The following is a 25,764-nucleotide window of genomic DNA, read 5'->3' on the forward strand; positions in this document are numbered from 1 at the left end:
GATAAATCGAGTCAGTATAATAGAGCATTTTATTACTAATAATACATTGAAGAGTGTGTTGTTGGTTTTTTTACAGTATATTTATTGTTAATATTATTAATAGTGTAATAAAGGATGAAAGGTGCTGATGTCACAGAGATACATAGAAGTAAATAAAATAGAGCGAGTGTAGTGTTTGTGATGAACGCTGACAGGTGGGGGGGGGGAGAGAGAGAGAGAGAGTTTTTTTTTGATTGATTGATTGATACTTTTATTATTAGATTGCAAAGTACAGTACATATTCCCTACAATTGACCACTAAATGGTAACACCCCAATAAGTTTTTCAACTTCTTTAAGTCGGGGTCCACGTTAATCAATTCATGGTAGAGACAGGAGAGAGAGAGTAGAGACAGAGAGAGAGAGAGAGAGAGGGGAAAGAGAGAGGAGAGGAGAGAGAGAGGGGGAGAGAGAGAGGAGAGAGAGAGGAGAGGAGAGAGAGAGGGGGAAGAGACAGAGTAGGAAAGAGAGAGGGAGGGGGGAGAGAGAGAGAAAGAGAGAGAGCGAGAGACAGAGACAGAGAGGAGGTCCTCCAGCCAGAGACTTCCACACATACCTGGGTCACCACCAGAGACGGCCATACATACCTGGGTCACAGCCAGAGACGTCCATACATACCTGGGTCACCGCCAGAGACGTCCATTCATATCTGGGTCACCGCCAGAGACGTCCAGACATACCTGGGTCACCGCCAGAGACGGCCACACATACCTGGGTCACCGCCAGAGACGTCCATTCATACCTGGGTCACCGCCAGAGACGTCCATACATACCTGGGTCACCACCAGAGACGTCCATTCATACCTGGGTCACCGCCAGAGACGTCCATACATACCTGGGTCACCGCCAGAGACGTCCATACATACCTGGGTCACCGCCAGAGACGTCCATACATACCTGGGTCACCGCCAGAGACGTCCATTCATACCTGGGTCACCGCCAGAGACGTCCATTCATACCTGGGTCACCGCCAGAGACGTCCATACATACCTGGGTCACCGCCAGAGACGTCCATACATACCTGGGTCACCGCCAGAGACGTCCATACATACCTGGGTCACCGCCAGAGACGTCCATTCATACCTGGGTCACCGCCAGAGACGTCCATTCATACCTGGGTCACCGCCAGAGACGTCCATACATACCTGGGTCACCGCCAGAGACGTCCATACATACCTGGGTCACCGCCAGAGACGTCCATACATACCTGGGTCACCGCCAGAGACGTCCATACATACCTGGGTCACCGCCAGAGACGTCCATACATACCTGGGTCACCGCCAGAGACGTCCATACATACCTGGGTCACCGCCAGAGACGGCCATACATACCTGGGTCACCGCCAGAGACGGTCATACATACCTGGGTCACCGCCAGAGACGTCCATACATACCTGGGTCACCGCCAGAGACGTCCATACATACCTGGGTCACCGCCAGAGACGGCCACACATACCTGGGTCACCAACATGAGGACGTCGCCGGTGGTCCAGCAGAGCAGCAGCAGCAGCAGGAGCAGCAGAGTCGGCGGTGATTATTTGCGTCCTGCCCGCCAGTCGGTGTCGCCATGAAGGAGCTGAAGGAGCTGAAGGGCTGCGGCATGCGCTCCTCCGTGGGCTTCTTGTCCCGCCGAGAGATGACGGGCCAGCCGCTCATGAAGGAGGAGTTCCAGCGGCGCAGGATGGCCGGCTGCTCCAGCCTCTACAAGAAGGACATGCTGGGACACTTCGGCTGCGTCAACGCCATCGAGTTCTCCAACCAGGGCGGCGAGTGGCTGGTGTCTGGTCGGTCTCCTCCCTTAGCATGCTAAGCTAACTAGCATAGCTCGCGGCTAAGTCAGCGCGGCTCTGTACACTCATATATCCCCGCTGGACCTGCATGGCGGCCGGCAGCAGCAGCTCGGTGTGTCCCTTCCTGGTCGTCGGTGCGGCCGTGACACTCTTTACGGCCAACACCGTGCTGGGAAGCAGCAGCCCGGCCTTGCGTCAACATGATAGCCTGCCGTGTTTGCTCCTCACTGTCAAGTGCTCGGCTAGCAGTAGCTTTGTTGTTATTCACAACTTTGTCCTCTTATTCACCCAAATAATACTTTATTTTACAAGCTAGTAGTCACTCGCCAACTACATTATCACAGGACGCTTGCCTGAAAAAGCAAATCAATTTAAGTATGTGTGTAAAATGTAGAAAAAAAAATTATTCAGTACACAGTACGTCCATACTTCAGTACACATTAAATGCATACTTCAGTACACACTACATACACACTACGTACATACTTCAGTACACACTACATACATACTTCAGTACACACTACATACATACTTCAGTACACACTACATACATACTACGTACATACTTCAGTACACACTACATGCATACTTCAGTACATACATACTTTAGTACACACTACATGCATACTTTAGTACACACTACATTCATACTTCAGTACACACTACATGACACACTACATGTGGTATAGCTCGGTTGGTAGAGTGGCCATGCCAGTAACCTGAGGGTTGCAGGTTCGATTCCCGCTTCCGCCATCCTAGTCTTTGCCGTTGTGTCCTTGGGCAAGACACTTTACCCACCTGCTCCCACTGCTTTAAATGTAACTTAGATATTGGGTGTCACTATGTAAAGTGCTTTGAGTCACTAGAGAAAAGCGCTATATAAATATAATTCACTTCACTTCACGTCACTACTGCGGTAAACACTACATGCATACTTTGGTACATACTACATGCATACTTCAGTACACACTACGTGTTTATTTCAGTACACACTACATGCATACTTCAGTACTACGTGTTTATTTCAGTACACACTACATACATACTTCAGTACACACTACGCGCATACTTCAGTACACACTACATGCATACTTCAGTACACACTACGTCCATACTTCAGTACACACTACGCCCATACTTCAGTACACGCTACACCCATACTTCAGTACACACTACATGCATACTTCAGTACCTACTACTTGCATACTTCAATACATGCTACATGCATACTTCAGTACACTCTTTGTCCATACTTCAGTACACACTACATGCATACTTCAGTACACACTACATGCATACTTCAGTACACACTACGTACATACTTCAGTACACGCTACACGCATACTTCAATACATGCTACATGCATACTTCAGTACACACTACATAGATAGATAGTACTTTATTGATTCCTTCAGGAAATTTTTAATTCAAGCAGCAGTTTACAGAGTTGAGAATAATTTAAAAAGTAAATAGTGGGGGTTTGAATGGAAACAAAATAGAAAAAGATTACAATAAGAATAGAAATATAACAGTAGAATAAGAATATGGCAAGAGAAACTACATGACACACTACATGCATACTTCATGACCTGCTATGATTTCATGAAACCAGTATTATCAGACTGGTCTTGTAAAGATGATTCCCGTGCTAAAGGTAACATTTTCCTGTGATAAATATTTATGTGTGTTTCAAAACCGGTGAAATTACACTAATGGTAATTTCTGATCAAGATTTTAATACTAAGTCAACGAGGCTCAATATTTTAGGTGTGACCTTTTAGTCAAAACGTCATAACTTTCTTAGTATTCACCCCATTTTAAAAAAGGTGTAATTTGAAAGCTGTCTGAACAAAGAATGTTTCCCAGTGACCGTGTATTTCTAGTGATCAAAGACCTGACATTAGCGTTGGAACTGACGGGAAATTAGAGTAAACGTGGCTTTTCAGACTCAACATGACGACCTTGAAATCGGCGTCTCAAGAAAGTGAGCGTGCGAATCTATCAAGTCACAAGATGTTTGCCAGACTCACTGATAAATGTACACCTTACCATATTTTCCAGACTAGAGAGCCACACCCACTAAATTTTAGATGTAAAAAAATATTTTTCCAGTTATTAGTTGCACTGGACTATAAAGCGCAGATGTATTTGTTGTGCATTTCACAATTTATCTATCTTCATCTTATATCTGTTGACACAAAAAGATTTTGTGAATGTTCATTTATAACCTTGAATTGTTTCTATACGGTGCCTGTAATATGGCAGTAAAATGGCTGATCAAACAAAACAGAAGTCATCACCATGGACCCACTAGCTGCGGAAGCTAACTCCAATAAGCTAAACAGACTCGATATCTCCACGTTGATGTTATGGTAAATTTACTGAGGTATACAAAAATAATGCCATTGTAAGTTTATAATACTAACACACACATGTGAAAATGTGTTAGCATATTAGCTAATGCTAACAACGCTAGCTTGATTACATTACAATAGCACATACAAATATGCATGAAAACACTACTACCAAACATGTCTTGGTTTAGTAAGTATGAATTGTTTTAGTTGTATTGTATAACTTGGAATGATGAATGAAGAAACCATACGAGTTGAACGCTATGGACGACTAGGACTAGGTACTAGGTTCAAGTCACTAAACGGCAAGAGATGTCGTATACGTTCAAACCTGCAGTGAGCGAATTTGTCCAAAAAATGGCACAAACAATAACACACCTTTTCAGTGACTCTGTCAGTGCTTTATGAACACTGTTTGGAGAATACAAAACTTTATGGCCGTTGGCAAAGAAATATTTCAAAATTAGCCACAGCGTAGTAATAATATGGATTGCAATGAACATTTTACTCAACAAAGATTTTTTTGCTAGGGAGTTTTGTGAAATGTAAATTTGCCAGATTTGGTCAGAGATTTTTGCGCAAGTACTTGGTCAATCTGAAAACGTCTATATTCTGCATAACCTAAAACGTGTTGTACGTCATCGGCATTGGTGTCTGGTGGTGATGAGCACAACCGCGGTCTGGTCGCTACTTAGCCAAGTGACCAGCATGCGGCAAATACACACATACCTTATCAATCTTGTCATACTGACCGCTCTTTTAGAGTAGGTTTTTAATAAGAGTAACGATCTTCTACCAAAATATTGTGAAGTGTGTTTATTTGCTGAAATCTTGCGCTTGGTGTCCTCAGGCGGGGACGACCGCCGAGTGCTGTTGTGGCACATGGAAGAAGCCATCCACGCTCGCTCCAAGCCGATCAAGCTGAAGGGCGAGCACCTGTCCAACATCTTCTGCTTAGCCTTCGACAGCACCAACAAGAAGGTCTTCTCTGGAGGTCCTGGCAATGAATTAGTAGCGCAGCGTCACCCGCTGTTGACTCGCAGTCACGCTGGCATCCTTTCTGTTTGTGTGTTGAACAGGAAATGACGAGCAGGTGATTCTTCACGACGTGGAGCGGTGGGTCTTTACGGCGTCTTCATGCCATCCTCGTTGTCTTCCAGCAGAAAATAAAGCATTCGTTGTCCTCTTTCAGGAGGGAGACCGTAAACGTGTTCTTGCACATCGACGCCGTGTACAGTCTGTCCGTCAGCCCCGTCAACGACAACGTCTTCGCCAGCTCCTCGGACGACGGACGAGTCCTCATCTGGGACACTCGAGAGCCGCCACACGGAGGTGAAAGTTTGTCTACCTTTTTGGAATGTTTTCTGACAACAAAATGACCTAAAACATGATTGGACGTATTAGTGGACAGTGTTGGCGCTAGGTAGTCACAAGTCATAGAAATGGGGTCCCACTTTTTTGTGAGCGTTGTGAAAACAAATGATAAATCTATGTATTATCCTGTTATGTCTCACATTCTATATTGTGTTTTGGAAAAAAAGATTGTCGTAAACGTTACTTAAAGGCCTACTGAAATGAGATGTTCTTATTTAAACAAGGATAGCAATGTCCATTCTATGTGTCATACTTCATCATTTCGCGATATCGCCATATTTTTGCTGAAAGGATTTAGTAGAGAACATCCACGATAAAGTTTGCAACTTTTGGTCGCTAATAAAAAAGCCTTGCCTGTACCGGAAGTAGCAGACGATGTGCGCGTGACGTCACGGGTTGTGGAGCTCCTCACATCTGAACATTGTTTACAATCATGGCCACCAGCAGCCAGAGCGATTCAGACCGAGAAAGCGACGATTTCCCCATTAATTGGAGCGAGGATGAAAGATTCGTGGATGAGGAAAGTAAGAGTGAAGGACTAGGAAAAAAAAGAAAAAAAAAAGACGAGGGCATTGGGAGCGATTCAGATGTTATTAGACAAATTTACTAGGATAATTCTGGAAAACCCCTTATCTGCTTATTGTGTTACTAGTGTTTTAGTGAGATTATATGGTTGTACCTGTACAACCTGAGGGTCGGCCCCGCACATTTCTTCAGCACCAGTCGACTGGTGGTGGCGATGCCCATCTCTGCCCTTCGCAAGGGACCCTCTTCGAAACACGATCTTTCGAAATGATGGCTGCATAATACACTGTACTTTGTGTGTGTGGTCCAATCCAACAGTGTTCGCTTGACCGCTCTGTTCTATAGTAACGCTTCACCGTCATCTTTCGGGAATGTAAACAATGAAACACCGGCTGTGTTTGTGTTGCTAAAGCCGGCCGCAATACACCGCTTCCCACCTACAGCTTTCTTCTTTGATGTCTCCATTGTTCATTGAACAAATTGCAAAAGATTCAGCAACGCAGAGGTCCAGATTACTGTGTAATTTTGTGATGAAAACAGACACCTTATAGCTGGGCACGCTGCTGGAACAAAATGTCCTCTACAATGCGTGACGTGACGCGCCGGCGTCATCATACCGAGACGTTTCAGCAGGATATTTTGGCGGGAAATTTAAAATTGCAATTTAGTAAACTAAAGCGGCCGTATTGGCATGTGTTGCAATGTTAATATTTCATCATTGATATATAAACTATCAGACTGCGTGGTCGCTAGTAGTGGCTTTCAGTAGGCCTTTAATTCATAAAAAAATAATTTAAAAGAAAACAATTTTTTATGCATATGTAAATGTATTCAGTTAAAAAACATTCTTTCACTTTCTTCTTCCTCCATGGATCTAAACTTTACCGCTGCCGCTAGTTTTTTCTATATTTTCATTTGATAAGTTGTAGGTGTATTTATTTCAGTATAAAGATAAGTGTGTAAGTGTAACAAGTTTTTTGCTTGGCCATGAAATGATGATAATGGTGTGGCAGGGCATACACGCATTATTTAACGCTTAAATGTCTCCAGTCTACATCAACTTCACATCTATCCGTCAATTCTAAGTTGTTGGCGGATTTTTTCATGTTGCTTCTTTGTTTGTACTTTTCTGCCATTTTGGTCAAAGAAAAACTGTTTTTGTATGGCGAACACACAAAATATGCAAACTCTTCCACAAAGAATATTTTTTAAAGTGGACTATTTGATGTGAAGTAATTGGAGCCTTGGATAGGTCAATAATTCATAAAAACATTGATTTTGATTCAATATTATGTTATGAGCAATGACAGTTTTTTAGAAAAAAATAGCTTTGTTTTTTTAGTCAACTTTGCAACTTTTTCAAAATTAAATTCACCTGTAAGCTTTTTTATTCCAATTTTGTTATGTTTTTTTTTGTTTAAATAGTATTTTTAGAATGTGCCGTGGGCCTTTAAAACATTAGCTGCGGGCAGGCAGCCAATGGCCTCGGGGCCACACTTTTGACACCCCTGCTGTGAATAATAAAAAATGTAATCTGATAAGTCTAACGATAAAAATCAACAATGACGATGATGTCAGCCACTTTTCCAAGAGACTCCCTTTGAACACTTCTTACACATCAACACTTCAAAGGGCACATATAGGCCTCGTTTGTTGACCTGCAAAGTATGTTTTTGGGGTGGAGGAGTCTGGTCGGGTGCTGGTTAGCTTAAAGCTAACAGCTAGCCTGTTTCAATCCTCAAACAATGTTGATCCAGCGCGAGATAAAAGTGAAGTTTCCATGGACTCACAAAGACTAAAACAAGTCATTTACTGGACTAAAGGCACAGGATGAAGTTAAAAAGGTTGACTTTACACTCACCTTAGTGTTTACCATTTAGTCTTTCTTTTGACAGTTGTCTTGAGTCCACACTGAGGCAGTATTTGTCATTGATAAACCTTTCTGCCAATCAAAATTTAAGAAAATGTACCGGAAAGTTAATTACTTGGAAGACGACCTTTTAAAAACGCGGCGAAGGCCGGGTTGGTAAAAAAAATAAATCCACGTCCCAGGAAAGCGCGGACTTTTGAAAATGTGCATCCTTTCTGATTTCAGTGCGTAAAAAGACACAAAAAGTGCGTTAACGGCAACAGCAGCGGAATATTTTCCAGCTTTTAAAGGGGAACATTATCACAATTTCAGAAGGGTTGAAACCAATAAAAATCAGTTCCCAGTGGCTTGTTTTATTTTTCGAAGTTTTTTTCAAAATTTTACCCGTCCAGGAATATCCCTAAAAAAGCTTTAAAGTGATAGATTTTCGCTATTTGCCTAAGCCACTGTCCATTTCCTTGTGACGTCACATAGCGATTCCAATACAAACAATGGCGAATAGCACAGCAAGATATAGCGACATTAGCCCGGATTCAGACTCGGATTTCAGCGGCTAAGCGATACAACAGATTACGCATGTATTGAAACAGATGGTTGGAGTATGGAGGCAGATAGCGAAAAAGAAATTGAAGAAGAAACTGAAGCTATTGAGCGAATAACTATTGACGCTATTCGGCCATGCATGTCTATCTTAACATTGCGGTAAAATGTGCGGACCAAACGATGAGGACTTTCGCATTGACACTGGATCAACTTAAATCCGTCGATTGGTAAGTGTTTGTTTCGCATTAAATGTGGGTGGAAGGAAACGCTGGATGTAAATATACTTTCAAATGTACATACAGCTAGCCTAAATAGCATGTTAGCATCGATTAGCTGGCAGTCATGCCGCAACCAAATATGTCTGATTAGCACATAAGTCAATAACATCAACAAAACTCACCTTTGTGATTTTGTTGACTTTATCGTTGGGAATGCATCTGCTTTGAGTGTCGCAGGATATCCACACATTCTTGTCATCTCTGTGCCATCTCTGTTGTAGCATCGCCGGTAAAAACCAAACGAGGGACTTTCGCATCTCTTGACACTGGTGCAACTTAAATCCGTCGACTGGTATTTGTTTGTTTGGCATTAAATGTGGATGGAGGGAAAGGCTGGATGCAAATGTAGCTACAAATGAGGCATAATGCTGCAATAAATAGCATATTAGCATCGATTAGCATGCCGTGCTAATCGATGCACATTCAACGTAAATCAACTTGAATCCGTCCCTGATGGTGTTGTTACACCCTCCGACAACACACCGACGAGGCCTGATGTCTCCAAGGTATCAGAAAATAGTCGAAAAAACTGAAAATAACAGAGCTGATTTGACTCGATGCGTGTGATGTGGTGGGGAAAAATGGCGTTGAGTACCGATGTGACGTCACGTTATGACGTCGTCGCTCAGAGAGGGATAAACAGAAAGGCCTTTAATTCGCCAATATTCACCCATTTAGAGTTCGGAAATCGGTTAAAAAAATATATGGTCTTTTTTCTGCAATATCAAGGTATATATTGACGCTTACATAGGTCTGCTGATAATATTCCCCTTTAAGCAGAATACTTTGCCTTTGAAAACACAAGCTTTGGTCTTCGTTCTGCTTGAGGAGACACACAAACAGAAACACACACAACGAGCTCACCCTGCTTGTACTCCCACACACATATATGATAATTAAAGGTATCATAAAGTAACAGCCTTAAGAGAGAGTGAGGAAAGAGGTGTGTGTGCTCAGCATACGCCTCAAGTTAACTTTCAGTTTCAGTTCCTGCCAAGGCGAGCAATCTAAGTGGACAGCCTAAGTCAGGGGTGTCAAACTCAAATACAGAGTGGGCCGAAATTCTAAACTGAACAAAGCCGCAGGCCAAAGTTGAACAACTTAACCTTTTAATAGTGACCCAAACAACTTTTGCATTGAATATTAAACAAGCAAGGCTTATACAACTTTATAGTGACATGCAAAATCAAGTTTTGTTGGTAGCGGGGGTGTATATTGTAGTGTCCCGGAAGAGTTAGTGCTGCAAGGGTTTCTGGGTATTTGTTCTGTTGTGTTGATGTTGTGTTACAGTGCGGATGTTCTCCCGAAATGTGTTTGTCATTATTGTTTGGTGTGGGTTCACAGTGTGGTGCATATTTGTAACAGTGTTAAAGTTGTTTACAGTATACGGCCACCCTCAGTGTGACCTGTATGGCTGTTGACCAAGTATGCTTTGCATTCACATGTGTGTGTGTAGAATCCACATATATTACGTGACTTGGCCGGCACGCTGATTGTTTGGCGGAAAAGCGGACATGACGACAGGTTGTAGAGGACGCTAAAAGCAGTACCTTTAAGGCACGCCGCCGATATTGTTGTCCAAGTGGAAATCGGGAGAAATTCAAGAGAATGGTTGCCTTGGTAGATTTTCGGGGGGGGGGCACTGAAATTCGTGAGTTTCCTGGAAAAATCGTGAGGGTTGGCAAGTATTAGAATTAGCGGTGAATGCACCACCGCTGTATAATACCGGCGGGCCAGCTCTAATGTTAATTTAATATTGTCTCAAGGGCCAAAATAAATTACATGGCGGGCCAAATTTGGCCCGCGGGCCAGAGTTTGACACCCATGGCCTAAGTGCTCTCCTCACCTCCCAGGGGGTGATCAAGGGGATGGGTCAAATGCAGAGGAAAAATTTCACCACGCAAAGTGTGTGTGTGACAATCATTGGTAAATTAACTTTAACTTTAAAAGCATGAGAGAATTAAAACCAACAGTTTCCATCCAATCTGATGAAGCTTGAGAAGTGTTCTAGAGAGGGATGGGCGAAACTGAAAAAACTTGAGGCTGCAATTGCTGCCTATGTATTTAGCAAAGGCTATGATTTTTTTAGTTTTAATAAATGTGTAAAATAAAATACAACTGTTTACATTGTCGTTATAGGCTATTGTATGTTTATTCCATTTTGCAATAAGGCTGTGCTATAACATAATGTGGAAAAAGTGAAGCGATGTGAATCCTTTCCGGATGTTCATGTTTCCTCAATGTCTTTGTAAATTCTAACCAAAATATTGTAAAGCTAGGTTTGGTTTGGAATCGGGATTGTTATATTTTTTTCTTTATTAGATTGATTGCCATTTTTTCATTTTAGTAAATAAAATAAAGAACGGGCTTCACGGTGGAAGAGGGGTTAGTGCGTCTGCCTCACAACACGAAGGTCCTGCAGTCCTGGGTTCAAATCCAGGCTCGGGATCTTTCTGTGTGGAGTTTGCATGTTCTCCCCGTGAATGCGTGGGTTCCCTCCGGGTACTCCGGCTTCCTCCCACTTCCAAAGACATGCACCTGGGGATAGGCAACACTAAATTGGCCCTAGTGTTTGAATGTGAGTGTGAATGTTGTCTGTCTATCTGTGTTGGCCCTGCGATAAGGTGGCGACTTGTCCAGGGTGTACACCGCCTTCCGCCCGATTGTAGCTGAGATAGGTGCCAGCGACCCCAAAAGGGAATAAGCAGTAGAAAATAGATGGATGGAAAATAAAGAACATTGAAGATAGTGTTTTCCAGCCGACACTGCGTGCATAAGTTGTACCTCAGCAACCTAGAGGAGCTTTTGTAGCTTGTTTTGGAAAGGTTTTTTTATTATTTCTATACCAAAAAATACAATGCGAGATTTGTTTTGAAATGAATCAAATTTTAAGGTGCACAAAGATTCCCACCTCTGTAGAATATTCTTTAAAAAAATACAGCAATGTAGTAAACCACAAATATTTAGGAAAATCATTGAAATTGCCCCACAGAAAATAAGAAAAGGTTGTTTTGACTCCAGGGCTTCCCCTTACACGTGTCAAGTGTCCCATACAACAAGTTGATTATACGTGGAATGAAGTGGTAATCGTTTTAGTGCAGCAAAGTTTGTAAAGTGCAGTTTTGTTGTGTTGTTTCAGAGCCATTCTGCCTGGCCAGCTACCCATCAGCCTTCCACAGCGTGATGTTCAACCCCGTGGAGCCCAGGCTGCTCGCCACCGCCAACTCCAAGGAGGGAGTGGGACTGTGGGACATCCGCAAGCCCCGCAGGTCAGGCGACAATAACAACTTTCTCCGTGAAGGCAGAATTGTAGACAGTGCCGTTGTATCTAATGTTGTGTCTCATTGTGTCCACCAGGTGGCACTATTAATGAACGTATTTTCTTTCCACCAATCACGTCTTTGTGGCGTTTTTAGCTCGCTGCTGCGCTATGGCGGCAGCATGTCTCTGCAGAGCGCCATGAGCGTTCGCTTCAACAGCACGGGCACCCAACTCCTGGCTCTGCGCCGGCGCCTTCCGCCCGTCCTCTACGAGCTACACTCGCGCCTCCCCAGCTTCCAATTTGACAACCAGGGCTACTTCAACTCCTGTACCATGAAGAGTTGCTGCTTTGCGGGTGACAGAGATCAGGTTGGTGACATCTCTTTCTATTTACATCCTTTTATTCCATCCAGCAATGTCTATTAAGTGCTGGGTGATATGACTGAAAACTGTTATTACTATATAAATGTTTTATGTCAGTCCATATTGATATTTTTATGACCTATTTGAAATAAGGAACAGGAAATAAATACGTTAAATAAAGGCAGTTTCATTAACATCCTCCCAGCGCGGTAACAACACACAACAACAGCAGTCACGTTTTCGTCTATCGTAAAGCAGTTCGTCTGCCGTAAACAAAAATGTTGTGACACTCTTAATCAGGACAATACTGCCATCTACTGTACATGCATATGTGACAATAGCCTCTACGGCTTTTAGAGAGTGCAGTTCATCTCCCGTAAACAACAATGTTTTGACACTCTTAATCAGGACAATACTGCCATTTACTGTACATGCATATGTGACAATAGCCTCTACGGCTTTTAGAGAGTGCAGTGAAAATCTTCCTCAGGAAGTAAAGATTGACCGGTTTTGGGCCATGCTAGGGAGAGATGGAAGATTCCAGACTCTAGTGCATTTGATGAAAGCACTTTTGTGCGTGCCACACAGCAATGCATCATCAATAGTGACACAGAATAGAACAAGGATGGACAATTCAACCCTTAACTCAACAATGAGTAGATGAGTGTTATGTGTGTGTATATGTGTAAATAAATGAACACTGAAATTTAAGTATTTCTTTTATTTATATATATAAATATATATATATATATATATATATTTATTTATTTTATTATATATATATATATATATATATATACATTTATTTATTTTATTATGTATATATATGTATATATATATATATATATATGTATATATATATATATATATATATATATATATATATATATATATATATATATATATAGCTAGAATTCACTGAAAGTCAAGTATTTCATATATATATGAAGTTGGCAAGTATGTTATAATCCCCTCAGCCAATAGAGGGAAACTGCACTTTTTTGCCTATCAATCCCAATCTTTATGATTTGAAACTTTTATTAGTAGATTGCACAGTACAGTACATATTCCGTACAATTGACCACTAAATGGTAACACCCCAATAAGTTTTTTCAACTTGTTTAAGTCGGGGTCCACTTTAATCAATTCATGGTAAAATGAGAGACAAGAAGGTGAAAGTTTATACTTTTTTTGGCAGTACATGTAAAAATCAGCTCATTCTAGGTCCTAAGTGTCAAAGTCAAGGAATGAATGATCTGTGGCCCTCGGGATGATATTTGATTAGTATTAGAAGCGGCCCGCTGGCCACAGCCGCCTGCTGCACCAATACTCCATCAGTGTTGGTGCTAGGAATTTTCACAATGATGATTGATGGGGTCCCAGAGACCCCATCAAGTCTTAAAAATGGGGTTCCACTTTTTTGTAAGCGTTTTGAAAACATTATATGCATTATCCTGTTATATCTCACATTCCATATTGTGTTTTGGAAAAATCATAAGCGTTACTTCATTCATTAAAAATAATAATACAAAATAAATGACATGTTTATGTATATGTAAATGTATTCAGTTATAAACATTCATTCACTTTCTTCTTTCCTTCATGGATCTAAACTTTACCGCTGCCGCTAGTTTTTTCGATATTTTTAGTGTAATATTTTCAGAATGCTCCTCTCTGAGCTGCTACCTTACCGTGGTAGAGGAGTTTGCGTGTCCCAATGATCCTAGGAGCTATGTTGTCTGGGGGTTTTCATGCCCCCTGGTAGGGTCTCCCAAGACAAACAGGTCCTAGGTGAGTGATCAGACAAAGAGCAGCTCAAAGACTTCTATGGAATTACAACGAAATGAACCCAGATTTCCCTCGCCCGGACGTGGGTCACCGGGGCCCCGCTCTGGAGCCAGGCCCGGAGTTGGGGCACGATGGCGAGCGCCTGGTGGTCGGGCCTGTTCCCATGGGGCCCGGCCGGGCACAGCCCGAAGAGGCAACGTGGGTCATCCCTCCAATGGGCTCACCACTCATAGGAGGGGCCATAGAGGTCGGGTGCATTGTGAGCTGGGCGGCAGCCGAAGGCAGGGCACTTGGCGGTCCGATCCTCGGCTACAGAAGCTAGCTCTTGGGACGTGGAACGTCACCTCACTGGGGGGGAAGGAGCCTGAGCTAGTGCGCGAGGTAGAGAAGTTCCGGCTGGATATAGTCGGACTCACCTCGACGCACAGCAAGGGCTCTGGAACCAGTTCTCTCGAGAGGGACTGGACCCTCTTCCACTCTGGCGTTGCCGGCAGTGAGAGGCGACGGGCTGGGGTGGCAATTCTGGTTGCCCCCCGGCTCAAAGCCTGTACGTTTGAGTTCAACCCAGTGGACGAGAGGGTAGCTTCCCTTCGCCTTCGGGTGGGGGGACGGGTCCTGACTGTTGTTTGTGCTTACGCACCAAACAGCAGTTCAGAATACCCACCCTTTTTGGGTACACTCGAGGGAGTACTGGAAAGTGCTCCTCCGGGTGATTCCCTTGTCCTACTGGGAGACTTCAACGCTCATGTTGGCAACGACAGTGAAACCTGGAGAGGCGTGATTGGGAAGAATGGTCGCCCGGATCTAAACCCGAGTGGTGTTTTGTTATTGGACTTTTGTGCTCGTCACAGTTTGTCGATAACAAACACCATGTTCAAACATAAGGGTGTCCATATGTGCACTTGCCACCAGGACACCCTAGGCCGCAGTTCCATGATCGACTTTGTAGTTGTGTCATCGGATTTGCGGCCTTATGTTTTGGACACTCGGGTGAAGAGAGGGGCGGAGCTTTCTACCGATCACCACCTGGTGGTGAGTTGGCTGCGATGGTGGGGGAGGATGCCGGACAGACCTGGCAGGCCCAAACGCATTGTGAGGGTCTGCTGGGAACGTCTGGCAGAGTCTCCTGTCAGAGAGAGTTTCAATTCACACCTCCGGGAGAACTTTGAACATGTCACGAGGGAGGTGCGGGACATTGAGTCCGAGTGGACCATGTTCCGAACCTCTATTGTCGAGGCGGCTGATTGGAGCTGTGGCCGCAAGGTTGTTGGTGCCTGTCGTGGCGGTAATCCCAGAACCCGTTGGTGGACACCAGCAGTGAGGGATGCCGTCAAGCTGAAGAAGGAGTCCTATCGGGTTCTTTTGGCTCATAGGACTCCGGAGGCAGTGGACGGGTACCGACGGGCCAAGCGGTGTGCAGCTTTAGCGGTCGCGGAGGCAAAAACTAGGACATGGGAAGAGTTCGGGGAAGCCGTGGAAAACGACTTCCGGACGGCTTCGAAGCGATTCTGGACCACCATACGGCGCCTCAGGAAGGGGAAGCAGTGCACTATCAACACCGTGTATGGTGCGGATGGTGTTCTGCTGACTTCGACTGCGGATGTTGTGGATCGGTGGAGGGAATACTTCGAAGACCTCCTCAATCCCACCAACACGTCTTTCTTTGAGGAAGCGGTGCCTGGGGAATCTGTAGTGGACTCTCCTATTTCTGGGGCTGAGGTCGCTGAGGTAGTTAAAAAGCTCCTCGGCGGCAAGGCCCCGGGGGTGGATGAGATCCGCCCGGAGTTCCTTAAGGCTCTGGATGCTGTGGGGCTGTCTTGGTTGACAAGACTCTGCAGCATCGCGTGGACATCGGGGGCGGTACCTCTGGATTGGCAGACCGGGGTGGTGGTCCCTCTCTTTAAGAAGGGGGACCGGAGGGTGTGTTCCAACTATCGTGGGATCACACTCCTCAGCCTTCCCGGTAAGGTTTATTCAGGTGTACTGGAGAGGAGGCTTCGCCGGATAGTCGAACCTCGGATTCAGGAGGAACAGTGTGGTTTTCGTCCTGGTCGTGGAACTGTGGACCAGCTCTATACTCTCGGCAGGGTTCTTGAGGGTGCATGGGAGTTTGCCCAACCAGTCTACATGTGCTTTGTGGACTTGGAGAAGGCATTCGACCGTGTCCCTCGGGAAGTCCTGTGGGGAGTGCTCAGAGAGTATGGGGTATCGGAATGTCTTATTCTGGCAGTCCGCTCCCTGTATGATCAGTGTCAGAGCTTGGTCCGCATTGCTGGCAGTAAGTCGGACACGTTTCCAGTGAAGGTTGGACTCCGCCAAGGCTGTCCTTTGTCACCGATTTTGTTCATAACTTTTATGGACAGAATTTCTAGGCGCAGCCAAGGCGTTGAGGGGTTCCGGTTTGGTGGCCACGGGATTAGGTCTCTGCTTTTTGCAGATGATGTAGTCCTGATGGCTTCATCTGGCCGGGATCTTCAGCTCTCACTGGATCGGTTCGTAGCCGAGTGTGAAGCGACCGGAATGAGAATCAGCACCTCCAAGTCCGAGTCCATGGTTCTCGCCCAGAAAAGGGTGGAGTGCCATCTCCGGGTTGGGGAGGAGACCCTGCCCCAAGTGGAGGAGTTCAAGTACCTAGGAGTCTTGTTCACGAGTGGGGGTAGAGTGGATGGTGAGATCGACAGGCGGATCGGTGCGGCGTCTTCAGTAATGCGGACGTTGTATCGATCCGTTGTGGTGAAGAAGGAGCTGAGCCGGAAGGCAAAGCTCTCAATTTACCGGTCGATCTACGTTCCCATCCTCACCTATGGTCATGAGCTTTGAGTCATGACCGAAAGGATAAGATCACGGGTACAAGCGGCCGAAATGAGTTTCCTCCGCCGGGTGGCGGGGCTCTCCCTTAGAGATAGGGTGAGAAGCTCTGCCATCCGGGAGGAACTCAAAGTAAAGCCGCTGCTCCTCCACATTGAGAGGAGCCAGATGAGGTGGTTCGGGCATCTGGTCAGGATGCCACCCGAACGCCTCCCTAGGGATGTGTTTAGGGCACGTCCAGCTGGTAGGAGGCCACGGGGAAGACCCAGGACACGTTGGGAAGACTATGTCTCCCGGCTGGCCTGGGAACGCCTCGGGATCCCCCGGGAAGAGCTAGACGAAGTGGCTGGAGATAGGGAAGTCTGGGCTTCCCTGCTTAGGCTGCTGCCCCCGCGACCCGACCTCGGATAAGCGGAAGATGATGGATGGATGGATGGATTTTCAGAATGTGTTTGTTCTATTTTTGGCATAAGTAAGACAAAGAAAACATTCTGAAGTTTTCTTCAGTTTTTTGTTTTAATGCCATGATTTTAATAGTCCGACACGCGTCTGCACACCTTTTCCTCCATGCGGCCCCGGAGCTAAAATGAGTGAGACACCCTTGTTCTAGGTGGCTAGCCATGCTGCTAATGGGATCAATCAGTTCCACATTTAAATCACTTTAAAATGCATTCAAACTATACCTAATCTACATTCCGTAACCTGTATAATAACATAACTGTTGCAACATAGTTTTTGTAAGAGTTAACACCGAAGAACTCTTTTTCTAGTGTAGTAACACATCGGCATGCCTGGTATTTGCCTAAAAAGAGATGAGCTAGCTTCTATGACAACACGGAACACGTTTGAGTTAGTAATGCACAACATTGCCATAGAACTGCAGTCTGTAGGAACTGAAAAACATGGACAATCATATTACAGTGTCTGTAAAATATTAGCTCACATTTCATGTTGTCTGTACACAGCTATCTCAACAGTGTATGTACTGTAGATGTAAGAAGAAGCTTGGTGTGCTGCATGTATCATGATTCAAATTTAAAGTGTGGCTCATTTGATGGACAGTTGTACGTTTTTTTCCGTTTATTTGAGTAATCAGTCATTTATGTTGATATAGTTTGGCTTCAAGTTCAACATTTACAGTCGTCACTTTCACCTCACTCTTTCGGCTTCTGTCAGCTCCACCGTCTCACCCTTCCTTTGTGCTCGCTTCTAGAAGCTGCAGTTCATTCTTTGTATGTTCAGCTTCAAACTTTGCCCCGGAGATTTCCCCTATGAATTAAAGGCCTACTGAAATCAGACTTTCTTATTTAAACGGGGATAGCAGGTCCATTCTATGTGTCATATTGGATCATTTCGCGATATTGCCATATTTTTGCTGAAAGGATTTAGTAGAGAACATCCACGATAAAGTTTGCAACTTTTGGTCGCTAATAAAAAAGCCTTGCCTGTACCGGAAGTAGCAGACGATGTGCACGTGACGTCACGGGTTGTGGAACTCCTCACATCTGAACATTGTTTACAATCATGGCCACCAGCAGCGAGAGCGATTCGGACCGAGAAAGTGACAATTCCTCCATTAATTTGAGCGAGAATGAAAGACTTGTGGATGAGGAAAGTGAGAGTGAAGGACTAGAAAAAATTAAGAAAAAATTAAATAAATAAAAAAAGACGAGGGCAGTGGGAGCGTTTCAGATGTTATTAGACACATTTACTAGAATAATTCTGGAAAATCCCTTATCTGCTTATTGTGTTACTAGTGTTTTGGTGAGATTATATGGTCGTACCTGTACAACCTGAAGGTCGGCCCCGCACCTTTCTTCAGCACCAGTCGACGGGTGGTGGCGATAATAATACACTGTACTTTGTGTGTGTGGTCCAATCCAAACGTGTTCGCTTGACATCTCTGTTCCATAGTAAAGCTTGACTGTCGTCTTTCAGAAATGTAAACAAGGAAACACCGGCTGTGTTTGTGTTGCTAAAGGCGGCCGCAATACATCGCTTCCCACCTACAGCTTTCTTCTTTGACGTCTCCATTATTCATTGAACAAATTGGAAAAGATTCAGCAACACAATTGTCCAGAATACTGTGGGATTATGTGATGCAAACAGACGACTTATAGCTGGGAACGGTGCTGGAACAAAATGTCCTCTACAATGCGTGACGTCACGCGCACGCGTCATCATGCCGCGGCGTTTTAGCATGATACTTCTGCCAGAAATTTAAAATTGCAATTTAGTAAACTAAAGCGGCCGTATTGGCATGTGTTGCAATGTTAATATTTCATCATTGATATATAAACTATCAGACTGCGTGGTGGCTAGTAGTGGCTTTCAGTAGGCCTTTAACCTCTCCTATGAAATGACAGAGTGAAGCGCGTGGTTGGCGTCATGTGGCATCGGATAAATTAATAATGGTCTTTGATTGAGGTTGTCATGTATAGCTGCCCTTCAGAATGGTAATGTAAATTTATTGATGGTGTAGATTGACCACATACACTTTCAAGCAAATGAACAGCCATACATGTCACACTAAAGGTGGCTGTATAGACAACGCCAACACTGTCATAAATATGTGCTATATGGTGAGACCATACTAAACAACAACAAACACATTTCGGGAGAATATTTGCAACTTAACACAACAGAACAAATTCCCCGAATTCCTTGCAGCACCAACTTTTCCGGGACTCTTCAGTCATTTTCCCTCGCTTCCCGGTGTGCGTTTAAGAGCGCACTATTGTTAGATGGAGACAGGTGTGGACAATATTGGAGACCGATACACTTTTCCCCACACTAAAAGGAGAAAAACTATATGATGTTGCTTTCATTTTTGCTGTGACTGAGAGTTAATGAGGTGAGGAAACATACCACAGGTGATGTGTCCTAAATGTTGTCACAACTTCTTTTTGAAGTCTTCAGTTTGGTTACTGGGATGTTCACTCTTCCTTTATTTAACTGCAAACTTTACCAGTGTTCCAATCAGTACTAGCTCAAATGTTTCGTCATCTCATGGAATTGAACGCTGGCTGTGAAGATTGTGTATTGGATGTGATAGTTGTCACTCCATTTTGTTGTTGTTCTTGGCCAATCTGTTGTACTGAACTACAAGGAGGTGTTGGAGAAGAACAAAAGTTGTTCATTAGACTTTATCTTCATTAGCCAAACTGCTTTGTGTTTTATTTTGATATCAAAAAGTAAACGCCATGTTTTTTTTACATGTGTTTTTTTCCATGTCACAAAGGTATTACTTTCAAAAACATTTGACACATGTTATTGTTTATAATTAATTCCTATAAGACATATATTTCTGCTCAAACTCTTAATGCATCTGTCCTGATACAGCATCCACGTCAGGGGTAGGGAACCTATGGCTCTAGAGCCAGATGTGGCTCTTTTGATGACTGCATCTGGCTCTCAGATAAATCTTACCTGACATTGCTTAACACGATAAGTAATTCATAATTGCGCTGGTAATCACAGTGTTTAAAATAATGTTCAAATTATAAAACATTCTCATGCATTTTAATCCAACCATCCGTTTTCTATCGCACCTGTTCAAGAAGTCGCATTAAGGGTAAGAAGTATTATATTTATTATTGGTTAGCTTTAGAATAACAATGTTATTAAAAAGAAGAAAAGACTTACCAGGGTGTACCCCGCCTTCCGCCCGATTGTAGCTGAGATAGGCGCCAGCGACCCCAAAAGGGAATAAGCGGTAGAAAATGGATGGATGGAAAATACTTATTATACTCTAAAAATTTTGGTCTTAAAAATGCACGCATTTAGTTGTATTCAGTGTTAGAAATATTGTATGGCTCTCACGGAAATACATTTTGAAATATTTGGCCTTCATGGCTCTCTCAGCCAAAAAGGTTCCCGACCCCTGATCTACTTCTACATATAAATGTACATAACTTAAAAAATAATGAGAAAAAATATTTTAAGGTAACACTTGCCTTGACCTTAAAACTAAACATTTGAGGCCTGGAGGAGTGTGTGTTCTTTGGCATCTAGCAACGTTTGTGTTTTTGCATTTAGGAGTGTACATGTTCAATTTACCATTTGAAATGGCTTGAATATGTCATAAAGTAGGAAGTCACCCAATTAAAATTGTGACGGATTTTGAGGCTGGGATTATTTTGAGGAGGGTTTTTACATGTATTTGTTTAAATGTATTGGCCCATTTATGACTATTTTATCGTAAACAACAAAGAACAATCTGAGAATCTAATCAATCAATGAATTGTTGTCTTTTTGAGTATAGTTTCTAACTAAATAACTAACTGACCAACAATGCCTAACGAATACATTAAAGATGTCCTAGATTTGCAAATACATAGCAGGTTGATCCTCATCTAGCTTTTACATAAATATAAATCTTAAGATGGGAAAAGGGTGTTGCAGCTATGAACCCAGCAGAGAGCGCTGTATTACAAGTGATCATGTTCACTTGACAGTCTTCATGTGCTGGCTGGGAAGTTACCTGCCAAAGCAAGGTGGTGCTCTAACCTAGGAGTAAGGTGTTTATTGGCCAATCCAATTCATTTACACATCATGGAAAATGTATGAAAATGAGACTGATAGTTAACAAGCCTTTTTTTTAATGATCTCAAGGTGTGGATGATTATTTCTACAAGTCAGTTGGGATAGACTGTGACCTTAATAAGGACAAACACAATTAAAAATGAAAGCTGCAAGCAGCGATGGATGGGACCGACTTTTGCTGGTGTTTCCTGCCTTTACCCATTCAACATATCTTTACCTGCACATTACCTACCTTCCATGCATCCTGGGGTCACACTTGTGCTTCTTTCTTTCACCCATACACGCTGGTGCTTCTTGCCATCACCCAGACAACATATCTTTACCTGCACATTACCTACCTTCTCTGTATCCTGGAGTCAAACTGGTGCCTCCGTCTTTCACCCAGTCAACATATCTTTACCCGCACATTACCTACCTTCTCTGCATTGTGTGGTCACGCTGGTGCTTCCTGCTTTTAAGCGGCCATCTTGAGACGGCATCAGCGCAGCGGTTCTTTGAAGGCTCGTAAATCAAAACCGGAGCAGTTAGGAAAACTCTTTTAATCAGAAGGGTTCAATCTCTTTCTTATGCGAGTTTGAAGCCGACACAACAAACGTGCTCAGAGGAGATAATGTTGGAAAAAAGGTGACGGGTTTTTACAAAACTTTTGTTTTGAAGGGGCAATTGCCAACTTCCTGTTGATTTTTGCTGAAGGATATCAATTAATGAAATGTAGGTCTAAGTGAGACCTACATAGAGGTTTTTGTTTCATGTCTCTACGACATTCCTACTGGAAGTTACAGGCAGTTGTGTCTGTCTTTACTTCCTGGGAGCAGTTTTGTCTGTGTTTTATTCCCAGGGGGTGCTAGAGTGCAATTTTGAGTTTTGGGTTTTGGTTTTTTGATTAGATCTCTATTTTCGTCAGTCCTGATGTGTGTGTTAAATTTGGTGAGTTTTGAAGCATTTTAAGGGGGTCAAATTACAGCTCTAAGAGGCGGCGGTATAATAATAATAAAGCCTTAGAAATACAATAGGGTCCTCTGACCAAAGGGACATATGTCCCTAAAAATAATGAATGACAATGAGAGATGTCAAATGTAATTCAATATGTACAAAATTAAGCCAAAGATAATAATTGTCAATGAACAAAGCTTAATAGGATAAAATGTATCAAAAGGAATCGCTATATATTTTACAAAACTGTCATTGGAAAAGGACTTCCAGTTCCTACTAGAATATGCAATTTTGGGAGAATTACATGTGAATGCTGTATGTGCTTTTGCAAGCTGCTGAAACACCCAAGCCGCTGATATATGCACGTTGAAACGAAATCCTAACGTTAGCATGACGTACCAAGTTCTATGACTTTCAGGTGTACTCATGCAAAATTAGCTAAAAATGCTAAACAGTTAAAAAGTGTCGAATACTAAGTTATTTGACTCTGAGGTGTATGGCTGAACATTTGGCTTTAAATGTTAGTATGCTAAGAGTTGGCATGGATCAAGTACCAAGTTATATGACTGAGGTGTATGGCGGCAAAACTGTCTAGTATGTTAGCATACTAATCTTGGCATGCTAATGTGAAAAACAGAACAGAAGAAGAATAATAAATAGATGAAAAATGGTGTAAAACAATGTGTGAATGCTTTGAAGCAATCACACAAGAAGAAGTTTGAACTGGACTGAATGTTACATGTGAGTAAAAGTCCAAAAGCCTTTAAATAATGTACAAAAATATATTTCTACGACTCAAGCCTACAAGGGATACAGTACTACTCTTCTGTACATAAACTGCATACTTTTGTTGATTAACACCCATAATGTCAAAAGCAGGGTGAAGACATGTTTGGTGATTAAATATAACTTATAGTACATAGTATTACTTTGTATGTTTTCATTTTGACAGGATTCTCACCAGAACTGCTTTGTCGTTCCTAACTGGACTCTTCTCTTGTTGTCTTCAGTACATCCTGTCTGGGTCGGACGACTTCAACCTCTACATGTGGAAAATCCCCAAGGACCCCGAAGCAGGTTAGTTGACAACTTCGTCCCTGTCTTGACTGCACCTGTCCAAGTACAACACACAGGAAGTGATGCCATAGGCCAGTCTGGCACTTGTTTGTCGATACCTTGCCGTCCAAGCAATACAATGACAAAGTGTTCAACAATTTTTTGTCGATACAAAACATTTTGTAGACAAATCTTAGACCGTTTAAAGGCCTACTGAAATGAGATGTTCTTATTTAAACGGGGATAGCAGCTCCATTCTATGTGTCATACTTCATCATTTCACGATATTTTTGCTGAAAGGATTTAGTAGAGAACATCCACGATAAAGTTTGCAACTTTTGGTCGCTAATAAAAAAGCCTTGCCTGTACCGGAAGTAGCAGACGATGTGCGCGTGACATCACGGGTTGTGGAGCTCCTCACATCTGAACATTGTTTACAATCATGGCCACCAGCAGCGAGAGCGATTCGGACCGAGAAAGCGACAATATTCCCATTAATTTGAGCGAGGATGAAAGATTTGTGGATGAGGAAAGTGAGAGTGAAGGACTAGACAAAAAAAAGTTTTTAAAAAAAGGCGATTGCAGTCGGAGCGATTCAGATGTTTTTAGACACATTTACTAGGATAATTCTGGGAAATCCCTTATCTGCTATTGTGTTGCTAGTGTTTTAGTGAGCTGAAATAGTACCTGAAAGTTGGAGGGGTGTGGCCACGGGTGTGTTGAGGCCAGAGTCTCTGAGGGAAGTCACGGCAGCTGCAGCAGGACGAAGGTCCGCTGATGTCTCCAGTAAGAGGCGACTTATTACCACAATTTTCCCACCCAAAACTGCCGGTTGATATGTAGTCGGGATCCATGTTCGCTTGACCGCTCTGATCCATAGTAAAGCTTCATCTTTGGGAATTTTAAACAAGGCTAAAGGCTAAAAGCTTCCCACCTCCATCTTTCTACTTTGACTTCTTAATTGAACAAATTTCAAAAGATTCTGCAACACAGATGTCCAGAATACTGTGTAATTATGTGATTAAAGCAGACTACTTATAGCTTGGATCGCTACAACCGATGATGTCAAACGCACGAGTCATCATACGCGTCAACACGACATTTCACGGGAAATTTAAAATTGCAACTTAGTAAACTAAAGCGGCCGTATTGTCATGTGTTGCAATGTTAATATTTCATCATTGATATATAAACTATCAGACTGTGTGGTGACTATTAGTGGCTTTCAGTAGGACTTTAAGGGAATGATTTGTTTCATACGATGCGGCCGTTTTTTCATGTTGTGTGATTTGACATTAAATGGAAACATTATGTCTGAATTGTACACAAAACAATACTAAGAGTTGAAGCAAGTATTCTTTGACACTTTGTATTATTACCAGCTACCTGTCGGAGGCCCCTATACTATCGTAAAGTCTAGTGTTATTATCAAAGTGTGATGTCATCATCTTAAAGCTAGACACACCATGTTCAAGTTAAATACACAGCTGGTGTTGTGAATATCAAACATTTTAATGTAAATGACAACAAGAGAGAAGAGTTGGTAAAGACACTTCTAACAAAGCTAGCAAGCAATAATGCTAAGTTTGCACATACCTTATGGATGTGATAGTCCCATGTTTTTAAAAGCCAGCTCTGAACTACTATTTCTTTTATATTTGACAAAATATCACTGAATTAAAAATAGACATTTATAGTCTACTTACCTGAAACTAGGCAGATAACTCAAGCTAGCTGCGACAGCCAAGGCGAAAATAAAACACGAAGATGACATAAAAGTCAAACTACAATGCGTTGGATAAGTGATCGATCAGAATCTCTGGTATCGATTGACTTAGCCTGTAGCAAACTATTGTGAAGCTGTTGTCCTTCCATGGATTTACTGCTTGAATCAATGTGGTATTATTATTTCCCACTCTGCTTTACCTTGTCTTCCATCTTGTAAACAATGCAGTGTAAGCCGCGAGCTCAGGGGTCGGGAACCTTTCTGGCTGAGAGAGCCAAAAAGCCAAATATTTTAAAATGTCTTTCCGTAAGAGCCATATAATATTTTTTTTAACACAGAACACAACTAAACGCGTGCATTTTTAAATAAGACCAACATTTCTAGAGTATAATAGGTCTCTTATTCTTTGTAATAGCATTGTTATTCTGAAGCTAACTGTGGAGGGGGCGTGGCCCGCGGGCCTGCAGCAAACTGGGGTGTGCCAGGATCGGCCTCGAAATCAGCGAGAGCTGC

At 43.0% G+C, this 25,764-nt stretch overlaps 1 protein-coding gene and 1 long non-coding RNA gene across 2 annotated transcripts in view; one reads left to right on the forward strand and one right to left on the reverse strand.

The window, feature by feature from the left end:
* The window catches only part of LOC133548927 (uncharacterized), an 8,481-nt gene extending 6,236 nt beyond the window's left edge, over positions 1-2,245 (reverse strand). The window contains exon 1 of the long non-coding RNA XR_009806001.1: positions 1,494-2,245. This is a non-coding gene — a long non-coding RNA (uncharacterized LOC133548927). The remainder of the gene's footprint in view (positions 1-1,493) is intronic.
* The window catches only part of dcaf5 (ddb1 and cul4 associated factor 5), a 33,556-nt gene continuing 9,160 nt past the window's right edge, over positions 1,369-25,764 (forward strand). The window contains exons 1-7 of the mRNA XM_061893886.1: positions 1,369-1,821; positions 5,032-5,175; positions 5,261-5,297; positions 5,374-5,513; positions 11,911-12,040; positions 12,188-12,401; positions 23,480-23,546. Coding sequence (XP_061749870.1) covers positions 1,605-1,821; positions 5,032-5,175; positions 5,261-5,297; positions 5,374-5,513; positions 11,911-12,040; positions 12,188-12,401; positions 23,480-23,546 — 949 coding nt within the window. The 5' untranslated portion in view covers positions 1,369-1,604. The remainder of the gene's footprint in view (positions 1,822-5,031; positions 5,176-5,260; positions 5,298-5,373; positions 5,514-11,910; positions 12,041-12,187; positions 12,402-23,479; positions 23,547-25,764) is intronic.

The sequence above is a fragment of the Nerophis ophidion genome, linkage group LG03, assembly GCF_033978795.1.
Source record: "Nerophis ophidion isolate RoL-2023_Sa linkage group LG03, RoL_Noph_v1.0, whole genome shotgun sequence".
In the NCBI taxonomy this organism is placed as follows: domain Eukaryota; kingdom Metazoa; phylum Chordata; class Actinopteri; order Syngnathiformes; family Syngnathidae; genus Nerophis; species Nerophis ophidion.